This window comes from Pipistrellus kuhlii, unplaced genomic scaffold, assembly GCF_014108245.1.
Source record: "Pipistrellus kuhlii isolate mPipKuh1 unplaced genomic scaffold, mPipKuh1.p scaffold_m20_p_7, whole genome shotgun sequence".
Taxonomy (NCBI): domain Eukaryota; kingdom Metazoa; phylum Chordata; class Mammalia; order Chiroptera; family Vespertilionidae; genus Pipistrellus; species Pipistrellus kuhlii.
In genome coordinates, this window is record NW_023425573.1 from 40,560,856 (window position 1) to 40,582,255 (window position 21,400).

At 43.4% G+C, this 21,400-nt stretch overlaps 1 protein-coding gene across 4 annotated transcripts; it reads right to left on the reverse strand.

The window, feature by feature from the left end:
- Window positions 1-3,143: 3,143 nt before the first annotated feature.
- KLHL23 (kelch like family member 23) lies at window positions 3,144-20,932 on the reverse strand. Of its 4 annotated transcripts, none has more exons than XM_045575432.1 (4): window positions 20,746-20,932; window positions 18,731-19,945; window positions 13,013-13,165; window positions 3,144-5,489 (listed from the first exon to the last, which is right to left on the reverse strand). In XM_045575432.1, the coding sequence occupies exons 2-4, from the start codon at window positions 19,941-19,943 to the stop codon at window positions 5,179-5,181; spliced, it is 1,677 nt and encodes a 558-aa protein (XP_045431388.1). In that variant the 5' UTR covers window positions 19,944-19,945; window positions 20,746-20,932; the 3' UTR covers window positions 3,144-5,178. The 4 variants fall into 4 exon arrangements, with proteins under 4 accessions (XP_045431388.1, XP_036277555.1, XP_036277554.1 ...); XM_036421662.2 differs by having other exon boundaries at window positions 20,742-20,932; XM_036421661.2 differs by lacking the exon at window positions 20,746-20,932 and adding an exon at window positions 20,227-20,402.
- Window positions 20,933-21,400: the final 468 nt, after the last annotated feature.

The window sequence follows — 21,400 nt, forward strand, 5'->3', positions numbered from 1 at the left end:
GAGAAAATCAAAGCTTAATACTTGTGCATGGGGAATTCACATAATATGCCTGAAATTTTCAAAGACAGTAAGGCGATATTGTATATTTAAAAAAAACAAAACAAAACATTTTTTGACAAAGAAGAAAGAAGGGGAGGCGGAGTATTAGATTTCAGAAGTGAGAATGGGTGATATTCAGGTAGTTGAGGAGGAAGGGAACGTCGATGGCAGAATGCTTGTTCGGCAACTCAGAAACAATGGGACACAGGGGATCTAGGTAACAGCCCAGCCTGAAGCCCTCTTGTTTTCTATACTTACTTCAAATTAGGCTAAGGTAAACATCCGAAGATTTCCTTCCTGGAGTAGGCTTTTCCACCTGAATCTCTTACGCAGAAAGGGAAGGGACAAAGGTTCTTTCCGAATCTCTTCTTTCTTAATAAATAGCTTAAAATCAATATCCCAAAAGGCAAAAACTTTTGGTGCTCTTCACAGGTTTGAGGCAGGAAATGTACAAAAAAAAAGTATGAAAAGCAATCTGTAGTGCCTGCTGATATGGCTGTATTTTTCCCAGTTATTAATTAACTGGAAAGGAACACAGGGAAGGCCAAATATTAGAGGTATGCCCAGTAAAGTCTGGGTGACATATGGAAGGTACTGGTTGGTTAGAGTTGGGAACAGGTCATTGGCCAGGATGGTATGGCCACTGCATGGACAAGAAATCTGAGATACATCAACCAAGGCGTTCCCTCTCTTGCCCTTGAGCCTGACTCCTGCCTTTCAGGGCTCCCGCACACTTGTCCACAGCCCACAGCCAGGTGGACCCCACACACAACGGACTGATGGAATGAAACGAGCATGATGTCACGTTGGAGCCAGCTCCACCATGGGATGGAAACTCTGTTCACTGGCTTTGCTTTCAGCTCTGCTGAGTCCCCAGGTGCACTTCCTCCAGGACTGGTTTAAGGGAAATGGGACTTTTGAAACCCAGAGATGGAATGTCACGCAAATAAAGCTTTCTGCCACATCTCATCATCCTACAAGGGCCTCTGGAAATTCTTATTCCAGTGGTACCCCGAGAACCTCACTCCTACTGGTAAAGGAGGGCAATCCATGCAATTCTCTGATGACATTTCCACTGGCTCAAGATAGAGGAAACTGAGCATCAAGAAGAATAACTGCAACATACTGAAAAATGCCAGTACCTTTAAATGCTTGAGTCCACAATAATTAAAAAACACCAATAAACCTGATAAATCACCTTTGAAGGATGCTAATAACTGCTTATTGTGCGAACTAATACATAAAAGATGAAGGAACCAAAATTCTGCCACTCTGAAGCTTTTTTTTGGGATTTTGACGTTAAGCTGTTTAATACGCTCTTTAGAGATCACATGATCTGGGGTATGATCTCATTTATCTTTATCTCCTCATGGACCCTGTCTCCAAATACATTTGCACTGGAGTAAGGACTTCAACTTGTAAATTTGGGGGACACAAGCATTCAGTCTATAACACAGCATATATTTACATAAATGTGAAAATAAAGGCTAATGTGCCTTTAAGCAATTAGTACCCTAGACATTGATCCTATTTCAATGAAAGCTAAATATTAAAAATAAGAATTGTGAGAAACTTTTAAAATTTGGATACTTAAAGAGTCCTTTTAAAGTCATGCTTCAAACCATCTCCCCAATTTTAATCATTTTGTAAAGCAGTGTTTACCTTCCCACAGCAACAGCCTGCATGCAATTACAGTAAAATATTTTTTGTTCATACTACAGTGATTTGGAAATTGGGATAATTCTGACAGAAATGTTTACCTCCTAATCCTTTCTTGTGTGCACAAATCAATAGCAAAACAAAATTTTACAGAAAATAGGAGCTGCAAATTAAACACCTCAGATCACAAACTCTTTTCAATATCTTTCAAATACCTCAGCATGCTTTTCTGTAAAAAGACTTGATACCGCCCTGACCGATTTGGCTCATTGGATGGAGCGTCGGCCTTCGGACTGAAGGGTCCCAGGTTTGATTCCGGTCAAGGGCATGAATCTTGGTTTCAGGCACATCCCCAGTGGGGGTTGTGTAGGAGGCAGCTGGTAAATGTTTCTCTCTCATTGATGTTTCTGATTCTCTATCCCTCTCCCTTCCTCTCTGTAAAAAATCAATAAAAAAATATATTTTTTAAAAAATATTCGATACCATCATCCTTCCCAAAAAGTATGCTGAATACACAAGTGAAATGCTAGACCTTGAGAATACTAAGAAGAATAAAATGTGATCCATGATCTCAAAACTAGCTAAAAGACATACTTATGCATATATAAATGATGTATCCTTTAAATGTGAGTTTCCTGTGGCTGAAACGGCAAAAAAAAAAAAAAAAAAAAAAAAAAAAAATCCCAGAGGTTGGACTTGAATCAGAATTTTCTTTCTTTCTTTTTTTTTTTTTTTTAAATATATTTTATTGATTTTTTACAGAGTGGAAGGGAGAGAGAGATAGAGAGCTAGAAACGTCAATGAGAGAGAAACATTGACCAGCTGCCTCTTGCACACCCCCTACTGGGGATGTGCCCACAACCAACGTACATGCCCCTGACCGTACATGCCCCTGACCGGAATCGAACCTGGGACCTTTCAGTCCGCAGACCAATGCTCTACCACTGAGCCAAACCGGTTTCGGCTGAATCAGAATTTTCTAGGACCTACACAGGTTAAAAGCCGGGGAGCCCTGGCTGGTGTGGCTTAGTTGGTTGAGCATCGTCCAGTGCACTGAGAGTCACTGGTTAGATTTTAGTGGGGGCACATATCCCAGTAGTGGGCTGGATCCCCAGTAGGGGGCGTGCAAGAGAAAGCCAATTGATGTTTCTCTTTCCCTCTCCCTTCCTTTCTCTCTAAAAACAATGAAAAATATATTATTTATTTTTAAAAAATGTTATTTAAAATAAATAAATAAAAAGAGGGAAAAGTGAGTGCAACTGTTCGCATCTATTCCATAAAATAGAACTCTAAGCATGACTAGGCAAGGTATTGGTCCGGCATTAACTGCTAAATGTTCTTGAGGGCAATAAAATAGTCTGTAATTCAGTTAACAGACTGAAAAAGTCTATAATTCAGACCATCCTTCAACTCAACTGGCCCAAATTCAAGCAGTTTACCACATATAGTGCTTTATTTATTTTTATTGAAAATACAAAGTCATATTAAAGAACGACATTTAAATAAATTAAAAATCATTCCATATCACCCTACACTAACACAATGAATTTCAGTTTTGCAAATTACCTTCCACATGCATAAAGATTTTACAAAATCACAATCATAGTGTGCATACTATTTTACACTGTGCTTACTTTACTATTTTATAGACACATCCATATTTCTACAGTCTCCCAAATAGTTACTTTAATAGCAGTATAACATTTCACTGTTTTTATTGGCCCATTTTCTTCTTTAACATGTAGATTATTTCCAATTTTTTGCTATTATAAGTAATACAAACATAAACATCTCCATGCATTTGCATTTTTCTGTTTTGTTTTTATATTATTCTTATGGTTCTTTCTATGTAGTACCAGGTTGCAATCCAAAAGGGTTGAATCTATTTTATTTATTAAATATATTTCTTTATTGATTTGAGAGAAAGAGAGAGAGAGGGAGAGGGAGAGGGAGAGGGAGAGGGAGAGGGAGAGAGAGAGAGAGAGAGAGAGAGAGAGAGAGAGAGAGAGAGAGAGAGAAACATCAATGATGAGAGAGAATCATGATTGGCTGCCTCCTGCACATCCCCTACTGGGAATCGAGCCTGCAAATTGGGCATGCGCCCTTAGGCGGAATCAAACCTGGGGCCCTTCAGTCCAGAGGCCAATGCTCTATCCACTGAGCCAAACCGGCTAGGGCATTATATCTATTTAAATGCCATCTAAAATAAATGCATTTAAACAGATTCTTCTAAAATAAAAAAAAAAGGGAGTGTTAAGTAATTTTAAACTTCTGTATTTAAAATTAAAAATAACTGTTTCTTTTTTTAAAAAATGAAGGGTGTGGATAGATGGTCTAACAGATTACTAAAAGTTTAGATGAGTTAATTTAAGCAATGTTTCCCAACCTTTCTCAAGTTATAGCACACATGGACAGTTATAGAAAATGGACAAAAGTGTTGCTGGCCCAGAAATTGCAGCCACCCAGGCCACTTATGGCTGCCCCAAGGGCTATGAGGATCCATATCTAGGCACACGTATGACCAAAGTGCCAGTGTGCGTGGGTTGGGAACCTCTAATTGAGCAGAGGTTCTAGTTAGTGGCAGAAATGGGAAATGGATGCAAACTTCTCATCAAGGTATTTTCTACTGTATCACAACTGTTCTGCATGCTTTCTGGCTCTAAAATTCAATTTTACATGCAGACGTATCTGTACTTAAAAATAAAGAGGATTTTCTAACATGCTTAAACAAAAGATACCTAATCTAGTGATTCATATCAAAGCTGAATATTAAAAACAGTTCTTACCATCAGCAAATGTTTGACTATTTTCTTTGCAATTTCTCAGATTTGCCATTCTTTTAAATTTAGTTTGTAAACTCTCCACAGTAATTATCTTTTGTACAGTATCTTGTATATATGCTAGTCAGTAAATAAAGAATAACAATGAGTTATACACACAACAAAGGAAAAAAAACTAAACTTAAAGTAAGACCACATTCTAAATAATTCTAAAGGTGATTAAAAAAAATACTTTTGTAAAGTGTTGATTTTGTAGAGGTAGAGAAGATTTCCTCCTTAAATTTCAAATTCCCTACTACTGAAATAAAACCTTAGTGTACACTGTCAATTACATTAGAGGGTCATAAGAGACATTTCATTCCAAAGAATGATTCTGTCCTGCACCCAGTGTCCATGCTACCAGGAGAAAAAATTTACTACAAAGGCATTTCCCCCTTTTACCAAGTGTCCAATATTCCATCCCGCCTTTGAAAATTAGATATTATAGATGCTAACCCCATTGCTCCAACTGCAAATATACATTAGATTTCTGTTGATCATTCATCACTAGGTTGGGGTATAGGCTTGGTGTTGGAAATGAAAATTTACCTACTATGTGCCAGGCCACAACAACAAACAAGGAACTCCAAACTCTGCATTTTTTTTTTTTTTTTTGCTACCCCCCAAAACAGTGATTACTTGGTCATTTCTACAAATCCAATCAGACATTATACACACAAACACATCCATGGGATCGCATGGCACTTGGAAGATTACCCACAATTTCCCACTTATTAAGGTCCGGATCGTACTTTTCAATGCTCTGAAGATACGTTCCCTTTGAGTAGGAATATCCCCCAGTGACATAGATACATCCATTCATGATGACAGCACCACACTCCATCCTTCTTTCCATCATAGGAGCGATCTCTCGCCACTCATTTTGTTCAGGGTCATAGCATTCCGTGATTGTCGTTTGTCCGCCAACTAGATAGAGCTTACTTTCAAATGGAACTGAACACAATCCATATTCTATTAAAAAGAAGAAAGCAAATTTTTATTAGGATAACAAACAAAAGAGATACCTCAGGGTGGTGATGTAATGATCCTTTATAATTATGCGTACAACCATAGAGTAGTTGTGACATTTTGACTCCAGCTCACGCTACCACAACACTGAGTCATGGAATTCATTCCCTTTCACCTGCCATGCTCTCTCAGGCCATCTTCACTGCCTTTGCAGGATGCCAGGGAAGAAATTATTCTCAGACCGCTACCTTCTGGGAATTTTGCAGCACAGACACAGTTTATCCTACACCTATGTGCAGAGTCCCTCTGTGACATGAAGACATTCTACATAACTGGTGTAAGTTCCTTCAGGTCTCAGCTGCCATCCCTGTAACCTGTGGCAGGCAATCTGTAGTATCTGTTGCCATAGCTGCCACACAGATTACGTTGCTTGTCAAGTCTCACAGTGCTGGTTAAGTTAAGGCAGAGAAAGATAAATATCACTTATTTATGGACTATAATGAACAAAAACAGATCCAGAGAAAGAGAAACATCGATCAGACTGTCAAACCTCAGAGGGAAGGTAGGGGAGGGTGGTGGTAAGGGGAAGAGATCAACCAAAGGACTTGTATGCATGCATTTAAGCCTAACCAGTTGTCACAGACAACAGGGAGGGTGAGGGTATGAGTGGGTAATGGAGGGATAAGGACTCATATGTAATGCCTTAATCAATAAAGAAATTTTTAAAAAATATATATTTTATTGATTTTTTTACAGAGAGGAAGGGAGAAGGATAGAGAACTAGAAACATCGATGAGAGAGAAACATTGACCAGCTGCCTCTTGCACACCCCCTATTGGGGATGTGCCCACAACCAATGTACATGCCATTGTCCGGAATCGAACCTAGGACCTTTCAGTCCGCAGACCAATGCTCTATTCACTGAGCCAAACCAGTTGTGGCCAATAAAGAAATTTTTAAAATATATTTTATTGATTTTTTACAGAGAGGAAAGGAAAGGGATAGAGACTAGAAACATCTATGAGAGAGAAACATCAACAAGCTGCCTCCTGCACACCTCTTACTGGGAATGTGCCCACAACCAATGTACATGCCCTTGATTGGAATTGAATCTGGGACCCTTCAGTCGGCAGGCCGATGCTCTATCCACTGAGCCAAACCGATTTCGGCAAGGAAATCACATTTTTTATCTCAATATTTTCTCTTTCTGAAGAGAGTCTTATAAAGCTTTTCTTTCACAAAATCACGAGAGGACATATTTGGGCACAAAGGGTAAAAGGTACAATTTATCCATTGATCCAACAAATATTTATTGGGTTCGATTCCGGTCAAGGGCATGTACCTTGGTTGTGGACACATCCCCAGTAGGTGTGCAAGAGGCAGCTGATTAATGATTCTTTCTCATCGATGTTTCTGATTCTCTATCCCTCTCTCTTCCTCTCTGTAAAAAAGTCAATAAATATATATTTAAAAAAAAATTTTTTTAATGTGATTTCCCCATTAAGAATGGAAGACAAATTCTTATCAGTTAAGTTCTTGCTATCTAGGTTTTAAATGCTAAAGAAGACTCAGAAGATGGGCATTTTTGCTTTGAGTCCACATTCTGTTGTTGTCAAGTTTCTGACAAGAAAATAAGAATTCTCCTACCTCTGAAAAACCCATTTGTTCCTTTCCAGTTATATACACATAGAATTTTTATTGGATTTAGTTGTTTAAAATATCTGTGAAATTATAAATTACTAGAGGCCCAGTGCCTGAAATTCGTGCATAGGTAGGGTCCCTAGGCCTGGCTAGCAATCAGGGCCAATCAGGTTCCCTGCCTCCCCACCTCCCCCTTTCCTCACTTCCACAGTGCCCACTGTCACCGCTGGTCGCCCACCATGCTCCTCACTGCCCCCTAGTGGTCATTGTGCGTCATAGTGAGTGATTGAACTCCTGGTCTCCTGCTCAAACTCCAGAAGGGAACAATTTCCATATTAGCCTTTTATTATTTAGGAGGACATGAATCATTCCATTCAATGGTTACTGTGGAAATTCATGATGATGCAAAAATTTTATGAGTTGATGTAAGTGATTCAACAATGAGCTCACGAGGCTTTTCTTAAATTATTCAAAGTTTACCAAAAAAAACCCTCAATTTGTGATTTGAATATTAAGAGAGATATCTTGCCCAGCTGGCATGGCTCAGTGGTTGCGCATCGACCTATGAACCAGGAGGTCACAGTTCAATTCCTGGTCAGGGCACATTCCTGGTTTCAGGCTCCATCCGGTGTGGGTCATGCAGGGGGCAGCCAATCAATGTTCTCTCATCATTGATGTTTCTGTCTCTGTCTCCCTCTCCCTGCCTCTCTGAAATCAATAAAAATATGTTTTAAAAAGTAAAGAAAGATATCTCAGTCTTCCTGTAGCAATAAATATATTTAAAATAAAGTGATTCCTGCCCTCGCTGGTTTGGCTCAGTGGACAGAATCATCCTTTGGACCCAAGGGTCCCGGTTTCTATTCTGGTCAAGAGCATGTTCCTCGGTTACAGGCCGAGGCCCTCTCTTTCCCACTCTCTCTCAAAAACAATGGAAAAAAATCCCTGGGTGATGGTTAAAAAAATAAATAAAATAAAATGATTCCTGATCATTTTCCCCATTACCCAAATACAACATAAAGTTCTATCACACTGATGGAAACTCTTTCCTCTTCAGCTGTAACTGCCTTGTTTCTCCTTGGTCACTCTAAGAAGTGGCCTAGAGTGGCTGAATCTAGCTCACTGTGCTCTTAGCACTCAGCAAATATCTGTGAGACACATGAATAAACGAACCATTTCAAACCACGCATGGGAATAGTGCCATTTGTCACAGCCCTGAGTTTACACACAAATATTCACAACAAATTCATGGCAGTCTGCATTAGGGATTACATGAGTGAAATGAAAAAATCCATGCAGGATTCTGAGACAACCACATATTTTCATGTATGAAATAGTCATTGAAATTATTTCAATTTTTTTTCCCCCTAAGCGGATGTGAGGAATGTTATACATTTGACATTGACCCTGGAATAACTGTCAACTCCTTTCTCTCCCTAATTTTCTGTATCTAATCAGTCAAGACAGCAATCACGCTTCTGACTAAAAAGACCTATAAAGCTTTCCTAATATAACGTCCTATTTTATTGGAAAGTAAGAACCAAGAGCTTAAGCTGTTACTCTGGAGAGCCAGGAGAGAGCTCTCTTCCCACACGACACAGCCACCCACAGGTTTTTATCCTTTATCACTTACAGCTGCTTCACTGTTCTTCATACACTCTTCTTCCTCACCTCATCACTTAACTAATGCTGTTTCCCAAGGTTGTGCCCATAGCTGTACTGTTGGTCCCACCCTCTCAAGACATCTCACTCATCCCCATCACCTCTAAGTAAACAACTCCCAGATCTATATTTAGCTGCATTCTTTCTCCTGAGTTGCAGAACCGAAATTCCTATTGCTTTCTGCACAGCTCCGCTGGTTATCCAACTCATTTTTCACATTCAACTACAAAACTGAGCTCATTATCTCTCCACTTCTCCCTTCCTATTGGCTGTTCCTTCAATCCTCTCCATCCTCCTAGTCAACCAGCCAGAGACCCTGGAATGACTGTCAACTACTTTCTCTCCCTCTTTTCCTGTATCTAATCAGTCAAGACAGCAATCACTACCAATTCAAGCAATGTCGAATCTGAAACATTCCTCATAGCTGCTCATTTCCTACTCCACCACTTCAGACTTTCAGCTTTTCCTACCTGGTTTATTACCAAGAGTTTAGTAGGCTTCACTGTTGCCTTCCTCCCAATCTATTCTAAAAGGAGCCCTCTTAAAATTAGAACTCATCACATCTCATTCTCTTGCTCTGACACCTCTGACAGTTCTCCATTTTTAAATTTTCCTGACTCATATTCCTTCCGGACAGCAATCACTGTGGCCAAGTAGTGGTTGTTGCCTTTAGATGAGGCTTATATCCTCTATGGAATGGAGAGCTATCCAAAGTCCAATGTAAATCAAAATTTTTCAAATTGGATTATAAATTCCCCCTGATTTATACTGTAATTTAATGTTTATTTCTAATCGATTTTTCAATTTGTCATGGCTTTTCACACCTTGGCTTAAGTCTCACTGACTTTTAGACTTTTTCAAGCAGTGAGCAAGTTATATGTAATTAGAACATGCTACAAGATATTTATTTTTCAAAGAACCCCTTTATGAAATATGTATTATTTATAATGTAAATAACTATCCTCTAGTTTGTTAATCTGACGTTTCATATGTTGGATTTTCTTTGTAAAGCTAACTCGCGAGTAATAGCTAACTCATAAGGTTAACAGGAGGATCAAATGAGATAACAGGGTAGTTGTGAAGAGCATGGTGTTCCCAGGCAGATTGCCTGGATTAAAACCTCATCTCTAACAAGCATTAGCTGGCTGACCTTGGGCAATTTATTTACTGTGTGCCTTAGAAAACAGAGATAATAATAGCAACTAGCTCACAAGATTGTGGTAAAGTTTACATGGATGGATACATGTAAAACTATTGGAATAGTTTGTGCCTGGCACATTCATACTGAATAAATATTAGCTATTACTCAATATGAGCTATTATTATTTTCCATTATAACTTCACTAGAGGCCTAGTGCATGAAAATTCATGCACTGGAGGGGGGTCTCTCAGCCTAGCCTGCCCCCTCTCACAGTCCGGGAGCCCTCAGGGGTGGGAGGCGACCTGGTGATCAGAAGGTGACACCCTCATCACACTTCTGCTGCTGCCACTGCCAGCAGTGCAAACCTCAGCCAGCCCTGGTTACCTGAGCCTCAGACGGCCCTGGGTGGCTTGGAAGCTGCCATCTGAGGCTTGCCTGCACCTCGGACCAGCTCTGGGCAGTTGGACAGCCACCATCCAAGGCTTGCCTGTATCTCAGCCGGCCCTCCTTGCCTGAGCCTCAGTCAGTGGAGGGTGCAGAAGGACCCAAGGCCCCCGGCGGGGCTGAGGGGATGTGGCAGGTGCGCAGAGCGGCTGTCCCTGGCTGAGGAATGGAGGGTACTCTCAACGACATGAGTTATAACTTCCAATTTGTTGGACACCACAGTGAGGCTTCAGCTTCAGGGGAGGCAGGAAGAGAAGGATGGGCAGCTCTCTGGAGGAGCCTTGGCGAGCTGTCAGTCATTGGGGGGTGCAGGAGGACCCAAGGCCTCCAGCGGGGCTGAGGGGACTCCGATGGCAGGCATGCAGAGCAGCTGGCCCTGCCCCCACTGTGGGTGCTGACATATTTGTGACTGCGTGATGGTCAATTTGCATATTACCTTTTTATAATATAGGATTGGTTATATGGAAAGTGATGGGAGTTTGTGATAATACATATAGGCTACTAGGAAACAGTCTCTCCATTCAATGACATCTTCAGAGCCAGGACAGCGTGAAGCTGAAGTGTCTTCTTATGCAAAGCCCATGATATACGGAGATGTAGCACCTGATTCAGGTGTGCTCTACCTGAACTGTGAAATGACATATGTGACCTATGGGTATTAGTAGCTGCAGTGGTCAAAAGCAGGACAGCCTGCTCCCTTAAGGAGAAGCGGATTGCTCAGTAGGTATAGCACAGTTTATGCAATCTGTCTGAACTGAATCCTCATCTATCACTTCCAAACTGTGTCCCTGGCAACGTATCTACTTCTAAGCTTCCATTTCCAAATACGTAATGGGGTAAACAATGCCTACTAACAGGGTTGTAATTAGAATTTAAGGTAATATTACACGCAAAGTGTTTAGTTAATACCTGGCCTATGAAAAGTGCTCAAGGTTAGCTGTTACTATTCCTCTCAGATGGTTCCAGCTTATGAATTTCAGTTACCATATTTTCCGGCGTATAAGACAACTTTTGAAATGAAAAAAAGCCTGCTCAGGTTGGCCAGCGTCAGAGAGGCGGTCTATTAAAAAAAGAACTGGTGCCGAGACCGGTTTTGCTCAATGGATAGAGTGTCGGCTTGGGGACTGAAAGGTCCCGGGTTCAATTCCGGTCAAGGGCATGTACTTTGGTTGCGGGCATATCCCCAGTGGGGGGTGTGCAGGAGGCAGCTGGTCGATGACTCTCTCATCGATGTTTCTAGCTCTCTATCTCTCTCCCTTCCTCTCTGTACAAAATCAATAAAATATATTTTTTAAAATAAAATAAAATAAAAAAATAAAAAAAGAACTGGTGTTGCCTCGGAAGTGGGAGGTTAGTCTTATACGGCGAATATAGGACCAAACCTATGTTTTAACTATAAAATTAGGGGGGTCGTCTTATACGCCGGAAAATACGGACCGCATCCCAGGAACTCACATGGAAGCCTGATGCTATATGGGAAGTGATTCAAAGTAGTATGGTGATTTGGTGATATTAATCTTTCCTAATGCAAAACTTAAACATAAGGCATAATTGTAACAGGACATAGCTTATGCTTTCCCCAAGTTCTTCAAAGACACAAGTCAGAGAACAGAAGACACCAAAGAAAGCAGGCCATTCCTTGTGGGCAGACAACATATCCCCCTTGTGATTGTTTTTTTTTTTTTTTTTTTTTTAATATATTTTTATTTATTTTTCACAGAGAGGAAGAGAGAGAGATAGAGAGTTAGAAACATCGATGCGAGAGAATCATCGATCAGCTGCCTCTTGCACACCCCCTACTGGGAATGTACCCGCAACCAAGGTACATGCCCTTGACTGGAATCGAACCCGAGACCTTTCAGTCCGCAGGCCGACGCTCTATCCACTGAGCCAAACCGGTCCCGGCCCCTTTGTAATTGTTAAAGTAAGGCCAACAGAAGGCTCTCCACATTGTCGGAGGGAATGCCTAACAGTTATTGAAACCCAGAAAGAGTATGCTTCTAAAAGAAGAAAACATCTGCTGTTGAACTGAATCACCAGGTACCCTTCCCAACTACTTGATGGACTAGTGCCTTTTATCTGTCTATAAAAATTATGTTTATATAAGGCATGCAAATGAAAGAAAGCACATAAGGAACAGAAAATAAAAAAAGAATCTAAGTGAAAATTTTTCCCCCCAAATATACTTTTATTGATTTCAGAGAGGAAGCTAGAGGGAGAAAGAGGGACACATCAATGATGAGAATCACTGACTGGCTGCATCCTGCGTGCCCCCTACTGGGGATCGAGCCTGCAACCCGCACATGTGCTCTTGTCCGGAACCAAACTGGGACCCTTCAGTTTGCAAGCTGATGCTCTATCCACTGAGCCAAACCAGCTAGGGCTGAAATTTTTTTTTTTAAAGAAACTACTTTTAATCACAGAGGCTTAAAATGTATGTTGCGGGGGAAGTATTTGCACACATGATCTAATCTGAATAATCTAAATTGGGATTATTGTTACACGGACACATGACTATTTTGAGCCTTTTAATTAAATCCATGTGCAGTCTACTATAAATTTAGCGTTTTCCTGTTTCCGGCCCATTTTTAGCCGTCTCTTACACTGACAGGCTGCGTCATCACATACGCCATTTTGTTACCTGGATGGGGCCCAGAAGTGATGAGGCTCCACTCGTTGAAATCCGAATTGTAGCTCTGGACCTTGTCGTAGGTGCAGCTCCCTCTGTAGCCGCAGTGTCCACCAATGACGTAGATAACTTCATGTAAGACACAGGCAGTGGCATTTCCCACACCTGTGTGTTAATTAAAATCACATCTTCAGATTGATCTTTCATTCTGCTTTGCAATGACTATTGTACTGTCTTCGTTATTACGGACAGCAGATAAAAGGCACGGTCCCTAGGTGCTCTGAGGGATCGGAGAATGAAAAAGAAAGGCTCCTGCCCAGACAGTGTGGCTCAGTGGTGGAGCGTCGACCTATGAACCAGGGGGTCACGGTTCGATTCCCGGTCAGGGCACATGGCTGGGTTACAGGCTCGAACCCCAGGGTGGGGCGTGCAGGAGGCAGCCGATCAATGATTCTCCTTCATCATCGATGTTTCTATCTCCCTCTCCCTCTCCCTCTTCCTTCCTCTCTGAAATCAATAAAAATCTTTTAAAAAAATAAAAAGCAAGGCTCCTTGTACTCTTTTAAAAGAGGGTGCGGCATTTACACCTAAGAACACAGGGTACGGAACTACTACTGTGGATGTGCAAAACAAAGAGACATTACTTTTGACTTGGGAAATCACGGCAGGAGGTGGCGAAATCTGACTTGAGCCTGAGTAGGTAGGACTTTGGCAGGCAGAGGAGACAGGAAGTCACCCTATGGAGGGCAAGGCAAGTGCAAAGGCTTCCTGGAAGATTCAGGCAGTGGTTTTGACTCTGCCGCCCTGGAAGGGACAGCGACACACCTGGGGTTGACCTGTGAGAACTAAAGCTGGCAGAGTAAGTTGGAGCCACGTGGCAAAGAGTCGTGATGCCTAATTCAAAAATTTACACTTGATTCAACAGGATTCTGTTGTTGTTAAGCCTCACCCGAGGATATTTTTCCATCGATTTTTTTTTTTTTTTTTTTTTTTTTTTTTTAGGGAGAGTGGAAGAGTGAAAGTCAGAGAGAATCATTGATGTGAGAGAAACACATCAATTGTTTGCCTCCTGCATGAGCCCTGGCCAGGGCCCGGGCTGGGGAGGAGTCTGGAACCAAGGTACATGCCCTTGACCAGAATCGAACCCGGGACCATTTGGTCTGCAAGTTCTATCCACTCTGCCAAACCAGCTAAGGTGATTCCACAGGATTTTAAAAGTTTTTAAACAAAGGAAGAGGGTCTATAGAAGGACAGAATTAGTCCAGGTGCAAAGTGTTGAGGGCCTGAGTTAGAAGTGGCCTTGGTATAGACTATGCTATAGATCAGTGGTCGGCAAACTCATTAGTCAACAGAGCCAAATGTCAACAGTACAATGATTGAGATTTCTTTTGAGAGCCGAAAACAGACTTCTACACATGGGCCACGAAGTTTCAATAGCACTGTACGTGTGTGCCCACATGTGGTATTTTGTGGAAGAGCCACACTCAAGCGGCCAAAGAGCTGCATGTGGCTCGCGAGCTGCAGTTTGCCGACCACTGCATAGAGGAAGGTGCACAGAGGCAAGAGACAAAGGTAAAACAGGAGGGCCTTGATGACTGACTGAGTTGAAGACTAGATGAATTCTGAGGTCCTGAGCTCAGAAAACTGGGGAACACTGATGTCACAGAAAAATGAGAAAGAGAAAATGGTTTCAGCAGGGGAACAAGAAGAAAGAATGATGATGAGGTTCATTTTAATCAAAATGTCAGCTTAGTCTTTCAACCAACTTTTATTTAGCATGTTTCATGGTGGGTGCAGTTCAGGCTCCTTGTTCATTTCTACTCCAAAACAGAAGTGAGTTTATTTCTTTAACATGCTTTTATTGATTTTCAGAGAGAGAGGAAGGTAGAAGGATAGAGGGATAAAAACATCAATGAGAGAGAAAACCTCATTGATCAGCTGCCTCCGGTATTCCCCTTCCCTCCCAAAGGGGATAGAGCCTGCAACCCGGTATGTGCCCTGACCTGGAGTAGAACCAGTGACCTCTTGATTCCTGGGGTTGATGTTCAACCACTGAGCCACTGCAGCTGGGCCAACAGTGAGTTCATACGCAGGGCAGTTGTGATGAGGGGTAAAAGTTAAGAGTTCCTAAAAAGCCATCTATTTCTTCTTCGTACCTCCCTCAACCAAAAAAAGGAAATTAATTTGAAATTTGACTCTTCTCAATTTCCCAGGGCAAGAAGCTAGCTCACCTCAAGACTACAAAATAAAATAAACAAGGGGGAAACGTTATCCTCTCTACATAAGAACGGGAAACTAAAAGTTCAGCAGAGTCTGAGTGTCGGAACTAGCCAACACTACACATAGCTGACAAAGTGTTACCCTTCCTGCGATGATGAAGGATAACCAGGAATCAAACCTTCAAACTAAAAGCATAAAAACTTAGACATTGCAAACCCAGCTGGTAAGCGAGGGAGGAGGACTTTTGCATAGGAAGGCCTCCCATTCCCCTTAAGCTGTCAAAAGCACGTTCAGCTTTCTTTCGTGGTGGGTACACCATTGCAGCATTTTATTTTCAGCAAGCGTTGCTTCAAAGGTTTTAACAACATTTCAGTAAAGTACCATATTTTTCGGACCATAAGACGCACTTTTTCCCCCCCAGAAGTGGGGAGGGGGGAAGTCCCTGCGTCTTATGGTCCAAATATAGCCTACACATATACTTTAAAAAAAAAGTTTTTTTACTTGCCCAGCTCTGTGTGATCTCTGTGTGCTTGCCCGGCTCTAAAATGGTTCTAAATGCTGCTGTTTACTTTACAGGGTTGATTACATGTGTTTATGACTGTGATGTTGCGTTTTAATGCACATAAAATATTTTAGGACACTATTTGTTTCAGAATCTTTTTTTCTTCATTTCCCTTCTCTAAAAACTGGTGCGTCTTATGGTCCGGAGCGTCTTATGGTCCGAAAAATACGGTAATAGGTTTCTGTCCTCAAAGCAATATACTGTAAACTACAAAATCACTGCACCTTATCATTAAGAAGCAGAGGCAGCCCAGCTGGTGTGGCTCAGTGGTTGAGCATCAGCCTATGAACCAGGAGGTCTAGGCTCAGTTCCCATCAGAGCACATACATGCCGGGATGCAGGTTCCATCCCCAATGGGGGGCAGCTGATCAATGATTCTTTCTCAACATTGATGTTTCTATCCCTGTCTCCCGCTCCCTTTCTCTCTCTGAAATCAAAAGACATTTTTCTTATAAGAAAAGAAACAGGCAGAAATGTATCTAGGTTTACAATAGCTGCTAACACATTTGCAGTGCCCTTATTTCCTTTGTAAACGAGGAGTCAGACAGGATATTTGGAATCACCTTGGAGAGGGGACTGACAATCTGTAAGTGAGTGTCATGCTCAAATAGAGTAAAAATCAGAGCAGTAGCCAAAACCGGTTTGGCTCAATGGATAGAGCGTCAGCTTGGGGACTGAAAGGTCCCGGGTTCAATTCCGGTCAAGGGCATGTACCTTGGTTGCGGGCATGTCCCCAGTGGGGGGGGTGTAAGAGGCGGCTGATCGATGACTCGCATCGATGTTTCTAACTATCTCTCTCCCTTTCTCTCGGTACAAAATCAATAAAATATATATATTTTTAAAAAATCAGAGCAGCAATAGCAGTGGGCTTTACGCCACCTTCTTCCACCCTACTCACCACTGCTGCACCTTTGGGAAGGAGAGTGGTCAGGATTTAATATGAAAAATAATTCTGCCCCAACGAAGCTGTCGTGTTCTTCTATAACGACGTTAATGAGTACAATGCCTAATGCTGCTAAGTGCTTCCCGTGCTTGGGTTCATTTAATCCTCTCAAAACTCTAAACTAAGTCATGTCACTCCCATTGTACAGATGGCAATTTGCCCTAGCTCACCAGCAAATGCGTGGAAGGTTGGGATTTGGGCCCAGGCAGTTCCATTCCAGAAGCAGAGTGCCTGATCACAAGACCACTCTGCCTCTCAGGCTTCCTGCTTGTCCTCCAAGGATCATACCAGGTCAGATTCCCACACCCTCACCAGTGTTAAAAAAAGAAACAGAGAGGCCTGGGAAGAAACATTTGGAATAAAATGACACAAATTGGGTAACCAACCACCAACTGTTTATGTGCAACTCCCCGGCACCAAAACATAATGTGATTAGGATTCCAGTGTAACTGGAATCTTTTCCGGGGGGAGGGAAAGAGAGCAAGGCTAATCTAGTACCAAACAGCGGAAAAAATAGAGTTTATCAGACGGACAGTGAGACTCAGCGGCGTGCCTGGCTCTCTGTGCCACATGCGGGATCTGCCTCTCTCTTTAACACCATGAGACAAGACTGGAATCAAAAAAAGCAGAGGCTCAACAAAGAAGTGCTGGAGAGGATGTGGAGAAAAGGGAACCCTCGTGCACTGTTAGTGGGAATGCAGACTGGCACAGCCACTGTGGAAAACCGTATGGAGTTTCCTCAAAGAATTAAAAATGGATCTGCCTTTTGACCCAGTGATCCCACCTCTAGGAATATATCCAAAGAAACCTGAAACACTAATTCGAGAGAACATAGGCAGCTCTATGTACAATAGCCAAGATCTGGAAACAGCCCAGGTGTCCAAAAGCTGTGGTACATTTTCACACTGGAATACTATTAGGCCATACAAAAGAGAAAGAAAGTCTTACCTTTTGTGACAGCGGGAATGAGCCTGAAGATTATAATGCTAAATGAAATAAGCCAGTCAAAGAAAGACAAATGGTCTCACTGATAATGTGGGATCTAATGAACAAAATAAACTGAGGAACAAACAGAAACAGACGCATGGATATATGCAACAGACTAACAGCTGTCAGAGGGAGGGAATTTTTTTTTTAGGGGGGGGATGCTGTATGAAATAAGGTGAAGGAATCAAGCAAAAAATCAGACAAACAAACTAAACATACATATATAACCAATGTCATCCCCATACATTCATTAAAAAAAAAAAAAAAAAAAAAAAAAAAAAAAAGCAGAGGTTATATCTAGTTTTCGAGAGAATGTAATTTGTTATATCCTTCAGGGACCAAACTTTCAAGTTTTAATGAAAGATCACCCTGGCTGGTGTGGCTTAGTGGGTTGAGCATTGTTCCATGTACCAAAAGGTCACCAGTTCCATTCCCACTCAGGGCACTGTGTCCTCTTTGCCAGCTTGATCCCCAGTAGGGGGTGGGCAGGAGGCAGCTAATCAATGACTCACTCTCTCTCTCTCTCTTTCTCCCTTCCTCTCAGAAATCAATAAAAATATATTTAAAAATAAGAAAATAAAAAATAAGAGCAGAATAAAAAAGGGTTCAATTTCAAGAGCAAGCCAATATAAATAAATAAGCACAAACTAATAAAACTACCCTGCTTTCTCTATTTAGCCTTTGCCTTAAATGTAAATTCTTAATACTACTTGCGCAAGATCTAGTCTCAAAACAGGTGGAAGCATCAGAAGAATGAGTTATACTGGTTTCTAATAAAAAAGATGTCTTTTCTAGCCTGAGCATTCTAAAAATCATAAATCTCAGACAAGTTGGGGACTGCTATTCTATGCTTTTACTTGGAACATTCTGCACAACATAATTTGTATAATCCACTCTAGTTCCTAGATAGCATTCCAAAGCAAATTCTTCTTCAAAGTTATTTGCAAGAGAAGCAAGACTGTGGGCCTAACCTCAAACACCTAAAAAAAATAACAGAACAAGCACAATCTGCACTTACCTTTAATCATGTTTGCAATGGGAATCCACTTCTCTTTTAGTGGATCATAGAACTCGGCCTCTTCCGCCGGGGCCCCTTTCCTGTAGCCGCCCAGAGCATAGACACAGCCACCCAGGGTGACGGCGCAGTGGTAATACCTGGCATTGAGCATGGGCAACCCTTCCGTCCACTCATCACTCTCACTGTTATAGATCCACACTGTGTCAAGAGCTTCTATGTTATCTGTCCTATAACCCCCCGTTACATAAACGCTGGGTCCCAAACATGTGACCCCATAGCTCTCCCTAGTATAATCTGGCATCTCTGCTCCCTGGATCCAAACATTTGCCAAGGGGTCCCATATGTGAACCTCTGACAAAGGGTGCCAGTAATAGCCCCCAATGATGTACATCGTGGCTGTGGACCGCTGGGAAATCTCCTTATGCATGGGGCTCAGAGCATTGTATATCAGAGACCGTATCTTATTTTCGGTGAGTAGGCAGCGTCTTTGGAGGCCTAACGCTGTTTTCAAATACACGGGATCTATGTCTATGTTGATATAGCTTAGCAGATTATACAGGCAGTCAATTCGGTTTTCCACATCATGAGCAGTCCACTTGATAACTGGCTCTATGATGGCTTCTTCTTTCCAAACACTGAGATTCTTTCTGGACAAGATAAAAAGCAACTTTTCAAAGCTGATTTCCAGAAATTCTTCCTGTTGCCATACCTCCTTAAACCTTGAACACAGGATTCTCTGCGATTCCTTCTCTAGTTCGGGACACACGTGAAACTCTGCAAAGGAGTGCATTCCGATACAATTATCAATATCCAGGTGCCTCACCAGAAACTGCTCACAAGCTTTCTTCACGGAGAGGAACTGCAGCAGGTCTGCTGCTTCAAGCAGGCTTTGCACGTTTCTCTTGGTTATTTCAATCTGAGAAGTGTACGCGTAATTTACAAGACCTTCCAAAATATCATGGTGGATGCCAAAGATTTTTATTTTGTTTTTAAACTTTTCTTTCATGTCAGCTGTGAACATTGCCTTAAAATAATTGCTGCAAGCCGCTAAAACAGCTCGGTGGCAGTGGAAGATGATGCCTGACGGACACTGGAGGGTGATATCCGTAAATAATCCATCCACGTAAAATGTCCTGAATGCATCCAGAAAATCCACGGGATGCGCTGCATCCTTAAAAAGGTAAATGTAATCTTCTTGTCCTTTTAGAGCCATGGCTGCAATACATATGAAACAACGTGTTTTCAATTTTGCATATAATCAATAATACACATTCCAATCGTTAGAACGATTGCTTGGCGCCAAATAAAATCCAAAACTAGACTAAGTTCGACATTCTAAATGCAAGATGTGGATGGGCTCTTTTCGTCATTGAGACGGTGGTCAATTTAAATTCGGAGCCTGAAATGAAGCCCCGGGATTTTTCAATAGTCCTTTCTAGGAAAAAAAAAAAAAAAATTGCACAGATGGAGACTGTGCAACTGGAATTTTTTTCTACCCCCATTGCACAGTCTCCATCTGTCCCGAGCGGGCGCTCCGAGGGACATCCCGCTCTTGGCAAACAAAGTGCCCGAGGGGTCACCCCATTCAACCGAGGGGCGCCGGCCTGGGTTTGATCCCCATTCCACCGTGTTCGCTCTCCAGTCGGTTCGAGGTTCGAGGTGCCGAGGAGGGGCGATGGGAAGATGCGGGGCCAGAGCTCCGGGAAGAGGGAGCCGGAGCCTCCCGGAGGACGGAAGGAAGGAAGGAGACGGCGGCGGAGAGCGGCGCGCCCTCCCCGCGGAGCCGGGGGTTTCCGCGCCCCGCTCCCCGCCCGCCCGCCCGGCGCGGGCCTCCGCCGCCGCCGCCCTCGACCCGGAGCCCGGGTCCCGCAGGTGCGGGGGCCCCGCGCCCCTCCCGCCCGGCCCGCGCCGCCGGCCTTTGTCTCGGCGCCGCGGCGCGGGCTCCGGGGCGGCGGCCTCGCCCTCCCGCTCCCCGCTCCCGGCTCCCGCCGCCCCGGGCGCGGCCCCGCACCTACCTCGGCGGCGCCGGGACTGCGGCCCGCGGCTGGCGGCGGGCGGGGGCGGGGGCGCCGCCGGACCCTCTGACCATCTTTGGAAGCGCGCGGGGAGGCCGCCCGCCAGTGCGGCTCCGGCCCACGGACGGCGCCTATTTTGGTGCCCCGGCTGCTCCCCGCCTGCTCCCGCCTCCCGCCGATCAGCCCCCCGCGGGCCTGGGCACGGGAGCCCCCGGCGGCGGGGCTGAGCCCTCCGCGCGGGCCAGGAGCTCTCCCCGCTCCTGGGGTTTGTCTCTCAAGCACATGCACCCCCGAGCATGGCCCTCCGGACACACTGAGCTCAGTCCTGAGCACATGGAGGGCTGGAGGGGGGTGGCCTGTACCCCTCCTTCAGTAGCTCCCGCCAGACCCAGGGTGGAAGAGAAGGGAGAGAATGCAACAAAACCTAAGGTCTGGCGCTGAGGTTGTCTTCAACATCCACGAGGAGCTGCGGCTTTCTCACCAACGCCTCCCGGCCCCCAACACCGCGCTCAGCAGTGAGCGAGCCCCTGGGAGTGATGTGCACCAGGGATTAACCCGGGGGCTTTGGCATAGACTCGGGGCAGCCAGGGCCAAGGGCGCAGGTGACACTATTTGGAGCAGAGGACTCACCAGTCTTCCGGGGGATAGCCAGCCC

Excerpts from the sequence above, each read along its gene's own strand:
- KLHL23 (XM_036421661.2), bottom strand. The coding sequence starts at position 20,275 with ATGTCCCTCGGAGCGCCCGCTCGGGACAGATGGAGACTGTGCAATGGG. Across the intron at positions 19,946-20,226 it reads ATGGAGACTGTGCAATGGGG|CCATGGCTCTAAAAGGACAA; the intron begins GTAGAAAAAAAT and ends TATGTATTGCAG. Across the intron at positions 13,166-18,730 it reads CATTGCAAACATGATTAAAG|GTGTGGGAAATGCCACTGCC; the intron begins GTAAGTGCAGAT and ends ATTAACACACAG.